General features: G+C 44.1%; 3 protein-coding genes across 4 annotated transcripts in view; 2 read left to right on the forward strand and 1 right to left on the reverse strand.

Annotated features, from left to right (window-relative positions):
- Positions 1-982, reverse strand: part of LOC307077982 (glypican-5-like) — a gene marked incomplete at both ends in the record, with an annotated part of 32,450 nt that extends 31,468 nt beyond the window's left edge. The window contains 2 exons of the mRNA XM_079739504.1: positions 1-50; positions 811-982. The exon at positions 1-50 is cut by the window's left edge and continues 112 nt beyond it. Of these exons, the coding sequence (XP_079595630.1) occupies positions 1-50; positions 811-982 (222 nt within the window). The remainder of the gene's footprint in view (positions 51-810) is intronic.
- A 1,489-nt stretch (positions 983-2,471) lies between these two features.
- Positions 2,472-7,068, forward strand: nasp (nuclear autoantigenic sperm protein (histone-binding)). 2 transcript variants are annotated; one of them, XM_079740508.1, is made up of 15 exons: positions 2,472-2,609; positions 3,010-3,048; positions 3,168-3,281; positions 3,395-3,475; positions 3,837-3,940; positions 4,109-4,462; positions 4,826-4,872; positions 4,951-5,021; positions 5,118-5,191; positions 5,482-5,670; positions 5,814-5,971; positions 6,123-6,212; positions 6,301-6,375; positions 6,619-6,735; positions 6,923-7,068. In XM_079740508.1, exons 1-15 carry the CDS (start codon positions 2,572-2,574, stop codon positions 6,956-6,958), a joined length of 1,587 nt encoding a protein of 528 aa, XP_079596634.1. In that variant the 5' UTR covers positions 2,472-2,571; the 3' UTR covers positions 6,959-7,068. The 2 variants fall into 2 exon arrangements, with proteins under 2 accessions (XP_079596634.1, XP_079596633.1); XM_079740507.1 differs by lacking the exon at positions 4,109-4,462.
- Positions 7,069-8,031: 963 nt separating this feature from the next.
- Positions 8,032-12,239, forward strand: LOC307077787 (uncharacterized protein). Its single transcript, XM_079739261.1, has 4 exons — positions 8,032-8,154; positions 8,313-8,491; positions 9,206-9,319; positions 9,739-12,239. The coding sequence occupies exons 1-4, from the start codon at positions 8,106-8,108 to the stop codon at positions 10,210-10,212; spliced, it is 816 nt and encodes a 271-aa protein (XP_079595387.1). The 5' UTR covers positions 8,032-8,105; the 3' UTR covers positions 10,213-12,239.
- Positions 12,240-13,613: the final 1,374 nt, after the last annotated feature.

Here is a 13,613-nt window from a genome sequence, read left to right on the forward strand (position 1 = left end):
GCTGTTACAGCAGCTGGGGCCAGCGTGGCCACACACCTCCAGAGCCTCACCTGGGGGGGGGGGGGGGGGAGAGAGAGGGGGAGAGAGAGAGGAGGGGGAGAGAGAGAGAGAGAGAGAGAGAGAGAGAGAGAGGTAGAGAGAGAGGGAGGGAGAAAGAAATCCAGTGAAGGGTTCATTTTAATTGTTATATAAGAATATATTCAGACCTTCTTGGCCACAACATAAAGATTGATTCAGGTGTGTAGACCATCCAAAGCCAAATTGAAAACCAGAGAACCTTTAAAAGGTCCAAAATAAAATGCAGACACATATGTTGAGCAGCAACCCAAAGATGACAATGTAATTATTATTATAAAGCAAAGCGGCCAATATAGGCTATTGACCTTCTCAAATAAAACATTGCATCCAGTTAGTTGTTATGGTTTAGGCTAGCCGAGAATTGTATAATGTTTTTTATTCAAGTAGAGTTCCATTAGGCCAAATGTTTTAAATGCACTATAAAAAAAATTTAGCCAATCCTAGTTACAATTGAACGTGTGTGTCACTCTGCCCTAGGCATTATATTAGTCATTTTTGTCATAAAGTGTTTCATTAATTGATAAGGCAATTAATTGATAAGAAGAATTTAATCTGAATAAATCAACTTGTTATCCAGACATAAACGCCTCTCCCAGTGTGAGAATGAACTCAACATTGCAACATGTGCTTTAAATTCAACATTTACACAATATAAAAGGCCTACTACATACAGTAAGTCATATCTTTTTCATAAATAAATCGTATTCATGGGATTGTTGGAGTCGGACATACCTATTTTGGGTTTGTTAGGCACCAACTCCACTGGACCTATTTGGCGCATCATGTAAGCAGTCTTCACCTCCAGACAGTCATCTGCATCCGCGGTGCAGCAACACGCAACCAGCGTCCAATGGAGAAAGATAAACCGCAACAGGTCCGCGCTTTGGAAAGTTGGACGGGACATCGCACCATCTCAATGAGCAGGCAGGGGGAGAGAGGAGTGAGTGAGGTCGCTTTAGCCGCTGGAAGTCCTCCGCCAATGGGATTACTCATGTGCCCAAAGATTGCAACCTGGAAATGTGAGAGCAACGAAGAGACCACCGCGGTTCCCTGGAGCCCGGAGTTATGGGGTTCAGCTGGGGGGTTCCCTCAGTGTCTGTCCGTCGCACGTACACGCGCGACGGACAGACAGACACATGCCCTTAACACGCAAACGCACATAGACAGACTTGACCAAAACGGCGTCCCTCGCTTACAAACCCACTTCAGATGGGAAGGCATTCATTTAGGTTACATGTAGTGAATTCCTTTTGCATCTTTGTAATAATATGATAAGTTAGTCATGCGTTGTTATTTTCTTATTTCTCTTTTTAGAATAGCCTGCAAAGTAGCGGAACCTTGGCCCACATCCCCGACCGTAATGAAAAAACAACAAGACTCAATCCAAACTCATCCCCTCCGAGTCGCTTCAACCTATATCTGATAATGCCACGTTCTGGTATGATGATGTCCGATAAAGGCTTAACAACTAGAAGAAGAAACAGAACTTTCCCGTACAGATGCTCACCTTGAAGTCCCCAAACAGCAGGTGTAGGTTACTCGGACCAGTCTGCTCAGAGTTTTGCTCTATTCATTGAATAGAGAAAAAATAACAATATGTCCTCCCACCCCTACATCATACACTTTTTTTTTCGTGACACACATTTGACATTCAATGAATTATAATCGTAAATTATTATTGTCATATTCCTATTAGCGTAAGAATTAGTGCTGAATTGATTCCCTTAAAAGGTTCACGGTGAACGTATCGTCGTTTTTAGATTAAATCACGGTTACAATTCCAAATCATTAATGGAAACAAATAATTCCAAGTCAATCAAACATATCTGACTAAAAAGGTTGGTTATTCATTTGCGTTACTGACGTTGTGTCGTGTAGAACAAAGTTGGTGAAGTGACAACTGAAGTGATCTAATTTAAGTGACAACAACATATCGTATTTTACCTTTTTTTGGCACCGTTGAAAAATGGAAATGAAAGGGGGAGATTTGATTGGTCAACATATTAAGAAGATTTGGATCGCAAAATTAAAAGGAGTTATTCTATTGGACAATTCACCCCACGGCCACGTAAACAAAAGACGTCTGCCCCGTGTGAGGCTCGAACTCACGACCTTCAGATTATGAGACTGACGCGCTGCCTACTGCGCCAACGAGGCTCCGATCGTGGACCCTATCTTTACCATTTATAAAAATAAATGAATACTAAATGAATGAATACTATTTGTTAAAATACAAATTATTAAACTGCAGTTGTCGTTGGTTGATATTGCACGACAACAAGCACCTATTCGTTATTTTTGTCCGCATACAAACTCGACGGCCCCTTTAAATGTCTTCTCCCGCGCTGCTGATTTAGCGGAAATGGGAACGTTCTCTATTTAAGCGCGCCAACAAAGGCTGGGAAGAAACAAGCAGGACAACAGCGACCGTCGAGCCTCGCTGTGTAACAAATCTACTGTTTCTGTCCCTCACCGCTCCAAACCAACACAACAATGCCCGAGGAAACGTCCACCGCCTCCAGCTCGGCCGGGTAAGCCCATGTTTCTGAGGTTTGATCACGGTAATGTCGGAGAGGACTGCGAAACAAGGGTCATAGACTGTTAGCATGTGCCTGTGTTGATCTGCTAACGTTAGCGAGATAACATGGGTGGTTTGACTCTCTGCGGAAGTTACCCAGTCGGTGTGGACGTGAACTCTGGATTGACCGGCCAATAGTTCACTGAACAGCCAGTGGCGGATGACTTTGAGCTGGAGTAGTGTGTCTCATGCTAACGTAGCTTGCTATCGATATGCGAACGGTGCCTCCGATACAGCCTGCAGGCTGATACTTGTGGCATGTGCACGGCTCCCAGTGCACGGATCCTAGTGATGAGTGTTCAACCAAGTCGGAGTGTTTTGCCAATACTAAAACCAAAACCTTGACCCCGCAGCATGGACGAGAAGCCCTGCTCGTCCAGTGTTGTAGACAGGTGTGTATGTGTTTGTTGACATTGGTGTTTCTTCCACCGGCTCTTTGCTGGAGTTACCCCTGCATTCATTTGCCATTGGAGTTTGCTCGTTTGCCTCAGATCTGACTCGTTTTCTGCAGCTCAATCGACGTTACTGAAGAAGCGAAGAAACTGATCGGCACAGGAAACCGTCACCTGGTGATGGGCGACGTGATCTCGGCCGTCAATGTCTTCCAGGAGGCTTGTGGAATGCTGTAAGGGTTCAAACTCTTGGTCTTGATCTGTGTATGCTCGCCATGGCTTTGGATCTGTCCATTATAATTATGACCTTGGGACAAAATCTTTTTTTTACACCAATCTTCTGTAGGGCTGCGAGGTATGGGGACACCGGCGAAGAGTGTGGAGAGGCCTTCTTCCTTTGTGGGAAGTCTCTACTAGAGTTGGCCAGGTTGGTTGGGTATACTTGGTTTACGTTGGTACAAGCCTACATTGTTGCCATGATCTGTTAAACAGACGCAACATGTGGTTTCTCTACAACCCTGATTTGTGTAAATGTTTAAAACGCATCATTTCTTTTCAGTAACTTGCACTAGAATCAACCATGGCTGGTACCACTACCACCTTGCACTTTACTTCACCTCATTACTTGTTACCACTGTTTTAGTTTCTCTTATTACTTACTTTATTTTATTTATTGATCCAAGCTGCTACTTATTTACTTCATCTTGTATTGCTGAGGAACCAAGCCTAAGAATTCACTCTTGTGTACTTGTACAATAAGATGTAATGAAGTGCTTCTGCTGTCTCAGGATGGAGAACACCGTCCTCGGTAACGCACTAGAGGGAGTACCGCAGTCGGACGAGGAGGAGAAGCCCGTGAGCCAGAACATCGAGAGCGCCGTCAACCTGGACGGTTCGTACAACTCATTGTATCAACAGCACGCATAATGTTTTAAAAGCGTGTCGACTGAAACTAAACTCTCTTCAAAGTGGCCCCTACAGTTTTTGAACTATCTTAAGCTTGTGTTTGGCGTACTGCCCACTGAGTCAGACCTTCCTCGCGTGTTCTTCCCTGGAGCAGAGGACACCAGGGGTGAGCTGCGCAGGCAGGTGTATGAGGCCATGGCCGCTGACAAAAAGCCAGAGGACTCAGAGTCCACAGCCGAGTCAAAGGTGGCTGCAGGGCTGGAGGCTGGCAGCACTGTAGCTGAACCCCGAGAGGGCCATGTATCAGGGGAGGGGCCGGGCTCTCCAGCCAAGGTGGTGGAGCCTGCTGTTGGCTCGGAGATGAAGGGAAAGGAGGTTGAGCAGATTCCGGTCGCTCCAGCGACTGGTGAAGGCGACTTGTCTACTGGCAATGAGAGTGCTGACAATGACAAGAAGGTGTTTGATGAAGAAGAGGACGAAAATGCCGAGGCTGAGAGCGGAGAAGGCAATATATCTTTAAATGTAGAGCACTGTTCGGTTGGAATTGGTTTATTCACAGTAGTCTGGTTTTAAAAAAGATGTGAGACTGATGGTGGTTTCACGTGAGGGAATGGCTGTCTGATTTATAAAAGCATTGGACCAACTTCACTATGATGTATGGTCTTATACACTCGTCACTATGATGTATGGTCTTATACACTCGTCACTATGATGTATGGTCTTATACACTCGTCACTATGATGTATGGTCTTATACACTCGTCACTATGATGTATGGTCTTATACACTCGTCACTATGATGTATGGTCTTATACACTCGTGCTTGCCCATTTTCAAACTTGTACTAATTGTGAGTCTCCTGGCTTTCTCAGACGATGACGATGATGATGACGAGGATGAAGCAAATGCTGACGACGCGGTATGTTCTCTCCTTGACTCGAGGCGACTTTCACTTGGGTTGAACTTTGCTTTGAGACACGTGTTGTGTATTCAACAGGAAGATGAGGATGTTGGGAACTTGCAGTTGGCGTGGGAGATGCTTGAAGTGGCTAAATTCATCTACAAAAGGTACAGTCTCTGCAAAGCTTCAGTTAAGGGAACTTGCCGATTTAATGTGAGCTGCATTGTTTTTTGCCTACATTGACTATCTGTGTTTCTTGACAGAAAAGAGAGCAAGGAGGATCAGCTTATGGCGGCACAGGCCTACCTGAAACTGGGGGAAGTCAGTGTTGAGTCCGGTAAGCATGGCAGTTCTCATCTTCTGACACTTTGACTTCATGTCAAAGTGTCTCCTTGTGCATTCAATAATTTTTCCATTGCCCTAAATTTTTTTTTGTTTGCTAAATAAAGACACTGGGAGCATATGCAGAATATGGCCTTCTTGCAGTAATAATCCTGTATTCATGGCGCGCTGGCACTCTTTGCTCAGCCAATCCATGTCTTTTTTACAAATGCGTTCAGTTGGCATGAGTTGATCTGTGACGTTTTCGACGCCTATTGAGTTAAAGGTCGGGCTCCACTTTCCTAGGGAACTACCCTCAGGCACTGGAAGACTTCCAGGAGTGCCTCGCCCTGCAGCTGAAGCACCTGCCCCCCGACAGCCGCCTACTGGCAGAGAGTAACTACCACGTGGCCACGACTCTGTGCTACATGGACTCCTACAGCCAGGCCATCGAGCACTACAACGGCTCCATCAATGTCATCGAGAACCGCCTGGGTAACCCGTCTCATCTGCTCTGCGGGTCTTTGACTCAGCGAGAAGAGGGCCTCGCTGAGGCTTGTGTTGACATGGCGAAGGATTATTACTCTGCTGAAAGGGTTTTGGTCTTTATTTTTTTGTGGCCCCTTTGTGCATCTCAGCCATGCTGCAGAAGGTGATCGACGAGGCCGAAGGAGCCGACGGCGCGGCGAAGACGGAGCTGGAGGAACTGAGGCAGTTGCTGCCGGACGTCACGGAGAAGGTCGCAGAGGCCAAGGAGAGCGAGAGAGCGGCCGGTCTGGCCGTCAGGCAGGCACTGGTGGGTAGATGTCTGAACGTCAGTTCGGCATTAGTTTCCTGTTGCGTGCTCTTTTGCGTTATTTAATGGGTGAGGGTTGACTGTAGGACACATCATTGTTCATGGACCTATTTGTCAACCTGACTTACCTTTTTGGCCAAATGTCTTCCAGGATGGGGCTTCGACCTCCTCTGGATTCCTGGCTGAGAACGGTGGCCCGTCATCGTCATCTTCGTCGTCCATGTTTGCCTCTGCCAGTCAGGTAAGCAGTCTGTTGGAATCCCTGAATATTGACCCATACAACGACAAAGTCTCGAGGAAGACTTGACACTGTTGTCTTCGTCCTCCAGATCTCCACAAGGCCTTTTGAGGGGGCCTCGTCTGCAAAATCGACCTCAGACATTTCCCATCTGGTCAGGAAAAAGGTATGGCTAGCTTCTTGGATATCAACGCAAGCTTTTCACTGATGTATTGGCCAGCAAGCCAATAACGATAACAAACTTGTCAATTGGAATACATGGATTGCAAAATCTCTGCAATACATACACATATATTGTTTAACTCTTGACACTGAAACAGTACATTCATGGCTATATAAAGGCATTGGACTTTCTCATTTGTTCAACCTGTTTCCTCTGTCTGCCGGTTATTATCCTGCATCCCTACAGAGGAAGACTGATGAGAGCCTAGTGAAGGACGCAGACGCTAAGCAGCCAAAGCAGGAATCAACGGTTAATGGCAGCAGCAGCTCCAGTGCCAACGGCGAAGGAGTCCAGGAGAAGGAGGCAAGTGATGGGCTTTAATATTGCATATAACATGTCAACATGGAATTTACTGTTCCTGGCAGTTGGATGATGGCCTTGCAGAAGTTTTGGGAACTATTTGCGTTAACTGTTTTTGGATAAATGCTTCAGCTCGTAACATTAGAGATGGCTATCTAATGTTTTCATTCTTGGTTTACTTTCTGTTTAGCCCGCCCAAACATCGGCCTCCAAGTCCTCAGAATGATGAGTCCCTCGTCTGATCTTCAACCTGCACTGAACGTCTGTCGAGATCCCCCCCCCTCACCCCCACACACCCTTGGTTTTGTAAATAAGTTATTTTCACAGATTTGTCTGTTCAGGTTTTGTATACTTGTAGTAAGAAAATAAAGGATATTTGCAAATTCAAATTGTGTCTTTTGTTTAGGTTTTTTGGTACATTTGAAGGAAATGTTTTTCTGATTACCTGCACTTCAAGACCATATTACTGATGCCCTTTTTAAAATATTTGATTAAAGCAATTTGCTCATGTGATGCAGTCATGTCGTAAATAGATGGACGTTATCGTTAATCTCATCCAAATGAGATTTAGATATAAAAATGAGATTTGGCATATAATTTTATGTGGAAAAAGTGACATGGATATTGCAGTGCCTTTTGGAGGGGCTGTTAATTTACTAAATATGGGAAAAATAAAGCAAAGCTTAATCTGGAACAAACCTGACGTCATCCAGCCCATTTTAAGATTTTTGACCACCAAACACAACCTTTTTTATTCAATAGCTTTACGTTCAACCAAAAGGTGATTTGCGGTACTATAAACCAAGCTGTACAGCATTCTAAAAGATAATTGCAGATGCTAGAAACAATGAAACGACTTAGGTTTACTACGCTGATTTTAGATTACACTCGATGACTTGATTGCTCACACTTAAATAGTCATATTTTATAACTTGGGCTATAAAAGACTTGTTATTCCAACAAGTATACATGAAATCGATCAATGTTTTTATATTGCGTGTTGAAACGAGCCTGGAGCTCGAGCATACCATACCATCTTGAAAATCAGCCAAATTAATTGTCAAATGCATCTGAAAATTAAGGCATTAAAACATTATACTGGATTATTCTCTGAATATGCTGTTGCAGACGTTCCTTGGAACAGGGTGGGAATCGCTGCTCCACGACATACCTGTAGTGTTCAGTTGACGGGGGAGTTTATATTGGGTTTTAGCGCCCTCTTCGGTTCAGAGTTGGACCTTGAACCGTCGTCTCTCCCGGCAGCCACCGCGGCTCTTCCACTATCAACATGGACGAAGATGGAGGAGCAGCAACACGTATTCAACGACCTGCGAGAAGTCGAGTCTTTTATAGAACAAAACGAAGCCGCCACCATGACTAAGTTTGTGGTGTACGGGACGCATGCTTCGTTTTTTGACAATAGTAAGTAACAAGGTTATTTAGCGACGGATACATTGAATTCAAGCGAAGTTAGGTTGTAGTGAGTCGTAGCCAGCTCATGTTAACTAGTTCTACTAGTCCGCCACTGTGGGTCGTTTCCTGATTGTTAACTGATCAGGCTTTGCTAATCCAACATGCAGTGTGGCAACCGACGTCCAACACCCGTGTGTTCTGGGAGTGGAGCCGGGGAGAGGGCACCCCGACCATCGCCTTCACGGGCACCCCGTTCATGTTCATCGGGACGAAGGAGATGGGATGCCACCTGGGGAGGGACATCTCCGAGAGCAAGAAGCGGAAGGAGAAACCCGACGTGTTGAATGTAAGTAATGCCCTTTTGTGTAGGTAAACAAATGGACCCCCCTTTAGTGTTTATTGGAGGTTACTTTGATAGCGATCCTCATCTGGTGACTGACCCTAACCCCCAACACATTGAGATGTTTATCTCAGGGTAGAGGACCATCTAACATCGCAGGACATGACTTACATCGCAGGACATGACTTACATCACTAACATCACAGGACATGACCTACATCACAGGACATGACCAACATCACAGGACATGACTAACATCACAGGACATGACTAACATCACAGGACATGACTAACATCACAGGACATCACTAACATCACAGGACATCACTAACATCACAGGACTTGACTAACCTGTGACAGATAGCGCCATTTGTGAGAATATGAGGGTATTTGCCTTCTAATCACACCACGTCCGGATAGGACAGGATATGTCTTACAATCGATACTTATATCACACCTCACCCGAAAGTGTATAGATAGTCGTAAGGAAATAGAATAATTATAACGAGGAAGTCGAGCATGTTGAAATAAATAAATTTGTTTCATTTGAAAGTCCTCCCCCATGTAATTTGCCCTCTTGAATAACGCACTGGTGCTTTGTTGATAAGCTGAGAGGCAAGCATTCAAACGCATTTCTGGAGAAACAAACATTTAAACCCCATTCTTCTGTCATAGGTTTTAACAAAACAATTATGTTTTCTCTCCTACAATTCATCGTAGGATAACGCCGGTACCAGGAAACGAAGAAAGCGGAAGAGTGTGCAAGATTGCAAAAAAATCGGCTGTCCTGCGATTTTGACCGTCACCAGAATTGCAGCTTTCCCCCAGTTCAAGGTGAGCCCCCATAGTGATGGACCTTTGGTCATTTTCGCTAAATATGCAAAATCACTTTCTCTTTTTCAACATTGTACACTAGCAAACTATCCTCATTCAAAATTGTATCATTCCCACCCCTCATACGCACTTATTGTATGTCATACTTAGTTGTGTAGTATCTTATCCTAGCTGTCTTTGTTGTGTACGGGGAATGGGTTAACCTAGCGATTGTTGGTGCTTAGCACTTGGTTCTATAAACATCCTTACTGTACAGACAGCGATATATTGTTGTTTCTCATTCTTCGGGCAAATGTACTTATTGTAAGTCGCTTTGGATAAAAGCGTCTGCTAAACTCCCTAAATGTAATTTTTAATGTTGTATCAGTGGAGATGACTGTGATTGTGAGGTTGTATTACAAATTGCCTCTCCATTACAGATTGTGGACAATAAGGACCGGACGAAGCGGGCAGCTTCAGCCCGGCTGAAACAGGCCCTGCAGAGAGACCCGGTGATCTGGGAGAACGTTTACGTCATCAAGACTCCGTCGCCAAGCGCCCACACGGGCCACGCCGTCAACGGGGAGCTCCTCTGGTCCAGGAAGACGTTTGTGAGGAAGGAATGCTCTGATCTCCTGAAACACCTCACGGAGAAGGTGCATCTGGTGGAGGAGCAGAGGGGGCTAGAGCACATCAAGAAGAAGCTGCTGGATCTCATGGACGACGTTCAGCCGATGATTCCACTTGAAGCTCGGATTCCTCTGAGTGACGTTTGTGAGGAAGAGAAACGACTCAAAGGCTCGTCCTCCAAAGCAAAGACCGTGGGCGGCCTGAACACGAACTCAGTCAACTGTGGAAACACCGAGGTCCACCTGCAGGGTAAATGTCAAATGGAAAGCACCAATCCAGCCTGAATGAAGGACCAGCCAATAGCCATTCCAGCAGCCTGGCTCCCCTGCTGGCCTGCGACCGAGACACCGCCGACTAAATCTAGATCATTGATCAGTGACACATTAGGAATATCAAATATTGTACTTATTTTATCTGATGTAACTGAATTTGTAATTTGCCAATGAGGCAAATTACTTTTTATTAGTGTATCCTATAGACCAGGGGTGTCAAACTCATTTTGGTTCAGGGGCCACATACAGCCCATCTGATCTCAAGTGGGCCGGACCAGTAAAATAATGGTAAAATAATAGCAAAATAACCTACGTCAACTCCAAATCATTAGCTTTGTTTTTCAGTACTATGCTTTATCATTAATTTACATTTACATTCAGCCTACATTTGTAGCCTACATAATCACAGATCACAAGGATCTATATTAGCACAACACATTTATTCACAGATGGAATTGGAATGAAATGCATTTCACATTCATTAACAACTGGTTTATTTTTATAGAGTTGAGTGAATACATTTTTACATCTGAACACCTGAACCAACTCACCACACTAAACAAACTCAAGTGGGAGCTATGAAGAAAGCTATCATACTGCCTTGAAAATGTTAATGTGCATATATAAATAAAATAAACAAACATAAAAGTTATAGCAGTGCATGAGCTATGAGATTAGGCTACATCAGATCAAACTGTTTTGTAGGCTACTGAAGCTGAGAATGATATGCTGCACAATATTCATTGTCGTTTAACATGAAACCTGAGTAAACTTATAAGATCTGTATTCATCAGAGTGCAAACATTTCTGAAAGAGCATCACAAGAATTAGGCACAGGCCTACTTGCTGATTAACTTTTTTTCTCACTGCAGTCTATTTGCTGCTGGCTCCTGAAACTTGGCATCTTTTAGCCTTTACAAGTGCATCAATATCAGGTGTCAAATCCTGAGTAGCAGCACATTTCACAATGTCATTCAAGTGTGTGTTTGTTAACCTTGAGCGGTGCTTTGTTTTATTTAGGTTCATTACAGAGAACACCTGTTCACAAAGATAGGTAGTCCCAAACATGGATAAAACCTTTGCAGCCAGGGATGTTAATTTGGGGTACCCTGGCAAGAGATAATGATAAAATGTGCCCAAGCCCACCGACGCAAATTTCTCCTTCATATTGGTATCACACTGCAAGTCAATTATCTCGAGTTGGATGTCAGCTGGCATGTCAGAAGGCTTGACTGTAAATGGTGAGCGAAAAATGGCAAATTCCTTCTCTAGTTCACTGAAGACCTTAAACCTCTGCTTGATCTCCTGCAGCAATCCTGTTATCTTGTCTTTGTATTGATCCATATCAGCATTACGTCTGGTCGCACGCACAGCGGTTAGACATGGGAAATGGGCGGTGTCATCGCTAGATAGAGTGACAGTTTTAACTTGAATGCGCGTATGCTGTATGCGTTATACTGAGTTAAGATACTGTTAAGATTATTCAGGTGCTGTGTAATATCTCGGAAATTTATGCTATACAAGTCGCGGGCCTGATCAAATCATCTCGCGGGCCGGATCCGGCCCAGGGGCCGTATGTTTGACACCCCTGCTATAGGCCGAGGAGAGACACATTCCTGCTACCCGACACGTTTGGTCCATGTTCCGATTATGTTTGATGGAGGTGAATCTAGTTGACGTTCTCCATTTGAATTCCACTCCAAGAGGTTTTCCTCAACAGCCGTTCTAGCCACTGTTCCAATACAGTCCATTTGGGATTTAGCCATCATATGGCCTTGCGACTGAAGATGCTTGGGTACATTATTTAATTTCATTAGAGAAGGTCTGAAGGTTTGACTCATTTCACACAGCATTCCATCCGCTTGACCACCGCTACTCTTCTGCTCCAAGTTTAAGTGAAGAAAATAATTTGAACGGAGCCCCTGAGCTGAACAATGCATAGTTTAGCTTCTTGGGGAAATGATTGTGCTGTGTCAAACATCTTCCGTACTGCCATTATGCTGTAACAGTAATAAATTAGTTATGTTCTTTGCACATACGCCCCCCTTCATCTTTGTGTCATCTTTGCCAAATGATTACCTGACTAATTGACTTGCCTTGATATATATATTTAATTCATACAAATGTGCTACATCGAAAATAGTGGACAAATATGGGTTAATTAATAATTCATATATTATAATAAATAAAATAATCTTCCAAACAAAAGGAAATTAGAACAAACATAGAATATACATGTAGAGAGAGATAACAATACAAGCCACAAGGCCTTTTCATTATTTAGATAATCCTAATGACCTAATCAAACCATGTAGTACACCAATGAAGTCCTATTGATCCTACGCAAACAGTGTTTATTTAATTTCAAGCCCCAAAATGTCCACAGTCTCAGTACCTATTTGGTCGTCCATTTCCTCTGAGCTCTGGTTGGCTTCTTCGTTTTGGTCAATTTGACCGGAGAAGCTTTGATTGGCTGTTATGGGGAACTCGTGGCTTATCAATGACGTGGTTGAAGACGTTACTGAGACTGGGACAGGTACTGCATGAGAAGAAACCTGTATTGAGACATAAGAGGGCGACAGCACAGCATATGTTCACTGTAGCCAGTGAATCACTCATAGGTTCACTGTAGCCAGTGAATCACTCATAGGTTCACTGTAGCCAGTGAATCACTCATAGGTTCACTGTAGCCAGTGAATCACTCATAGGTTCACTGTAGCCAGTGAATCACTCATAGGTTCACTGTAGCCAGTGAATCACTCATAGGTTCACTGTAGCCAGTGAATCACCGATAGCTTCACTGTAGCCAGTGAATCACCGATAGCTTCACTGTAGCCAGTGAATCACCCATAGGTTCACTGTAGCCAGTGAATCACCGATAGCTTCACTGTACCCAGTGAATCACCCATAGGTTCACTGTCGCCAGTGAATCACCCATAGGTTCACTGTAGCCAGTGAATCACCCATAGGTTCACTGTAGCCAGTGAATCACCCATAGGTTCACTGTAGCCAGTGAATCACAGCATAGGTCCATGGTAGCCAGTGAAGTTGATCTACGAGTCAATTCCACTCCAAGGTCACTCTCTTGTCCAGTTAGACCAGAACGAACCAATAACTATCTGCTGAAATAGGTTTCAAATACAATCTGAATGGTATAAGTTCTAGAGGTTTATCCTCACCACTATGGGATGTTCATATTGTCCCGGAGCACTGGAACCAGGCTGAACTTGTACATCTCCTTCAGGTCCGGCCACACGCAACAATATCTCCATATGGCCCACCTCAATCAAACAATCACGTTAGGGCGGGGGACAATATGCATTAACAATACCATCTTGTGTTCCCCTGATCATATACCAACCTATATCTGGTATCAAAACAGTTATATTAATTTGACAAAGTTAAGGGTAAGG

This window comes from Pollachius pollachius, assembly GCF_949987615.1.
Source record: "Pollachius pollachius genome assembly, chromosome: 7".
NCBI classification, from domain to species: Eukaryota; Metazoa; Chordata; class Actinopteri; order Gadiformes; family Gadidae; genus Pollachius; species Pollachius pollachius.

Coding starts and splice junctions, on each gene's coding strand:
- nasp (XM_079740508.1), top strand. CDS start 2,572: ATGCCCGAGGAAACGTCCACCGCCTCCAGCTCGGCCGG. Junction 3,941..4,108: donor GAGCGCCGTCAACCTGGACG/GTTCGTACAACT, acceptor TCCCTGGAGCAG/AGGACACCAGGGGTGAGCTG. Junction 5,022..5,117: donor GCTAAATTCATCTACAAAAG/GTACAGTCTCTG, acceptor GTTTCTTGACAG/AAAAGAGAGCAAGGAGGATC.
- LOC307077787 (XM_079739261.1), top strand. CDS start 8,106: ATGACTAAGTTTGTGGTGTACGGGACGCATGCTTCGTTTTTTGACAAT. Junction 8,155..8,312: donor TGCTTCGTTTTTTGACAATA/GTAAGTAACAAG, acceptor TCCAACATGCAG/TGTGGCAACCGACGTCCAAC. Junction 9,320..9,738: donor CAGCTTTCCCCCAGTTCAAG/GTGAGCCCCCAT, acceptor TCTCCATTACAG/ATTGTGGACAATAAGGACCG.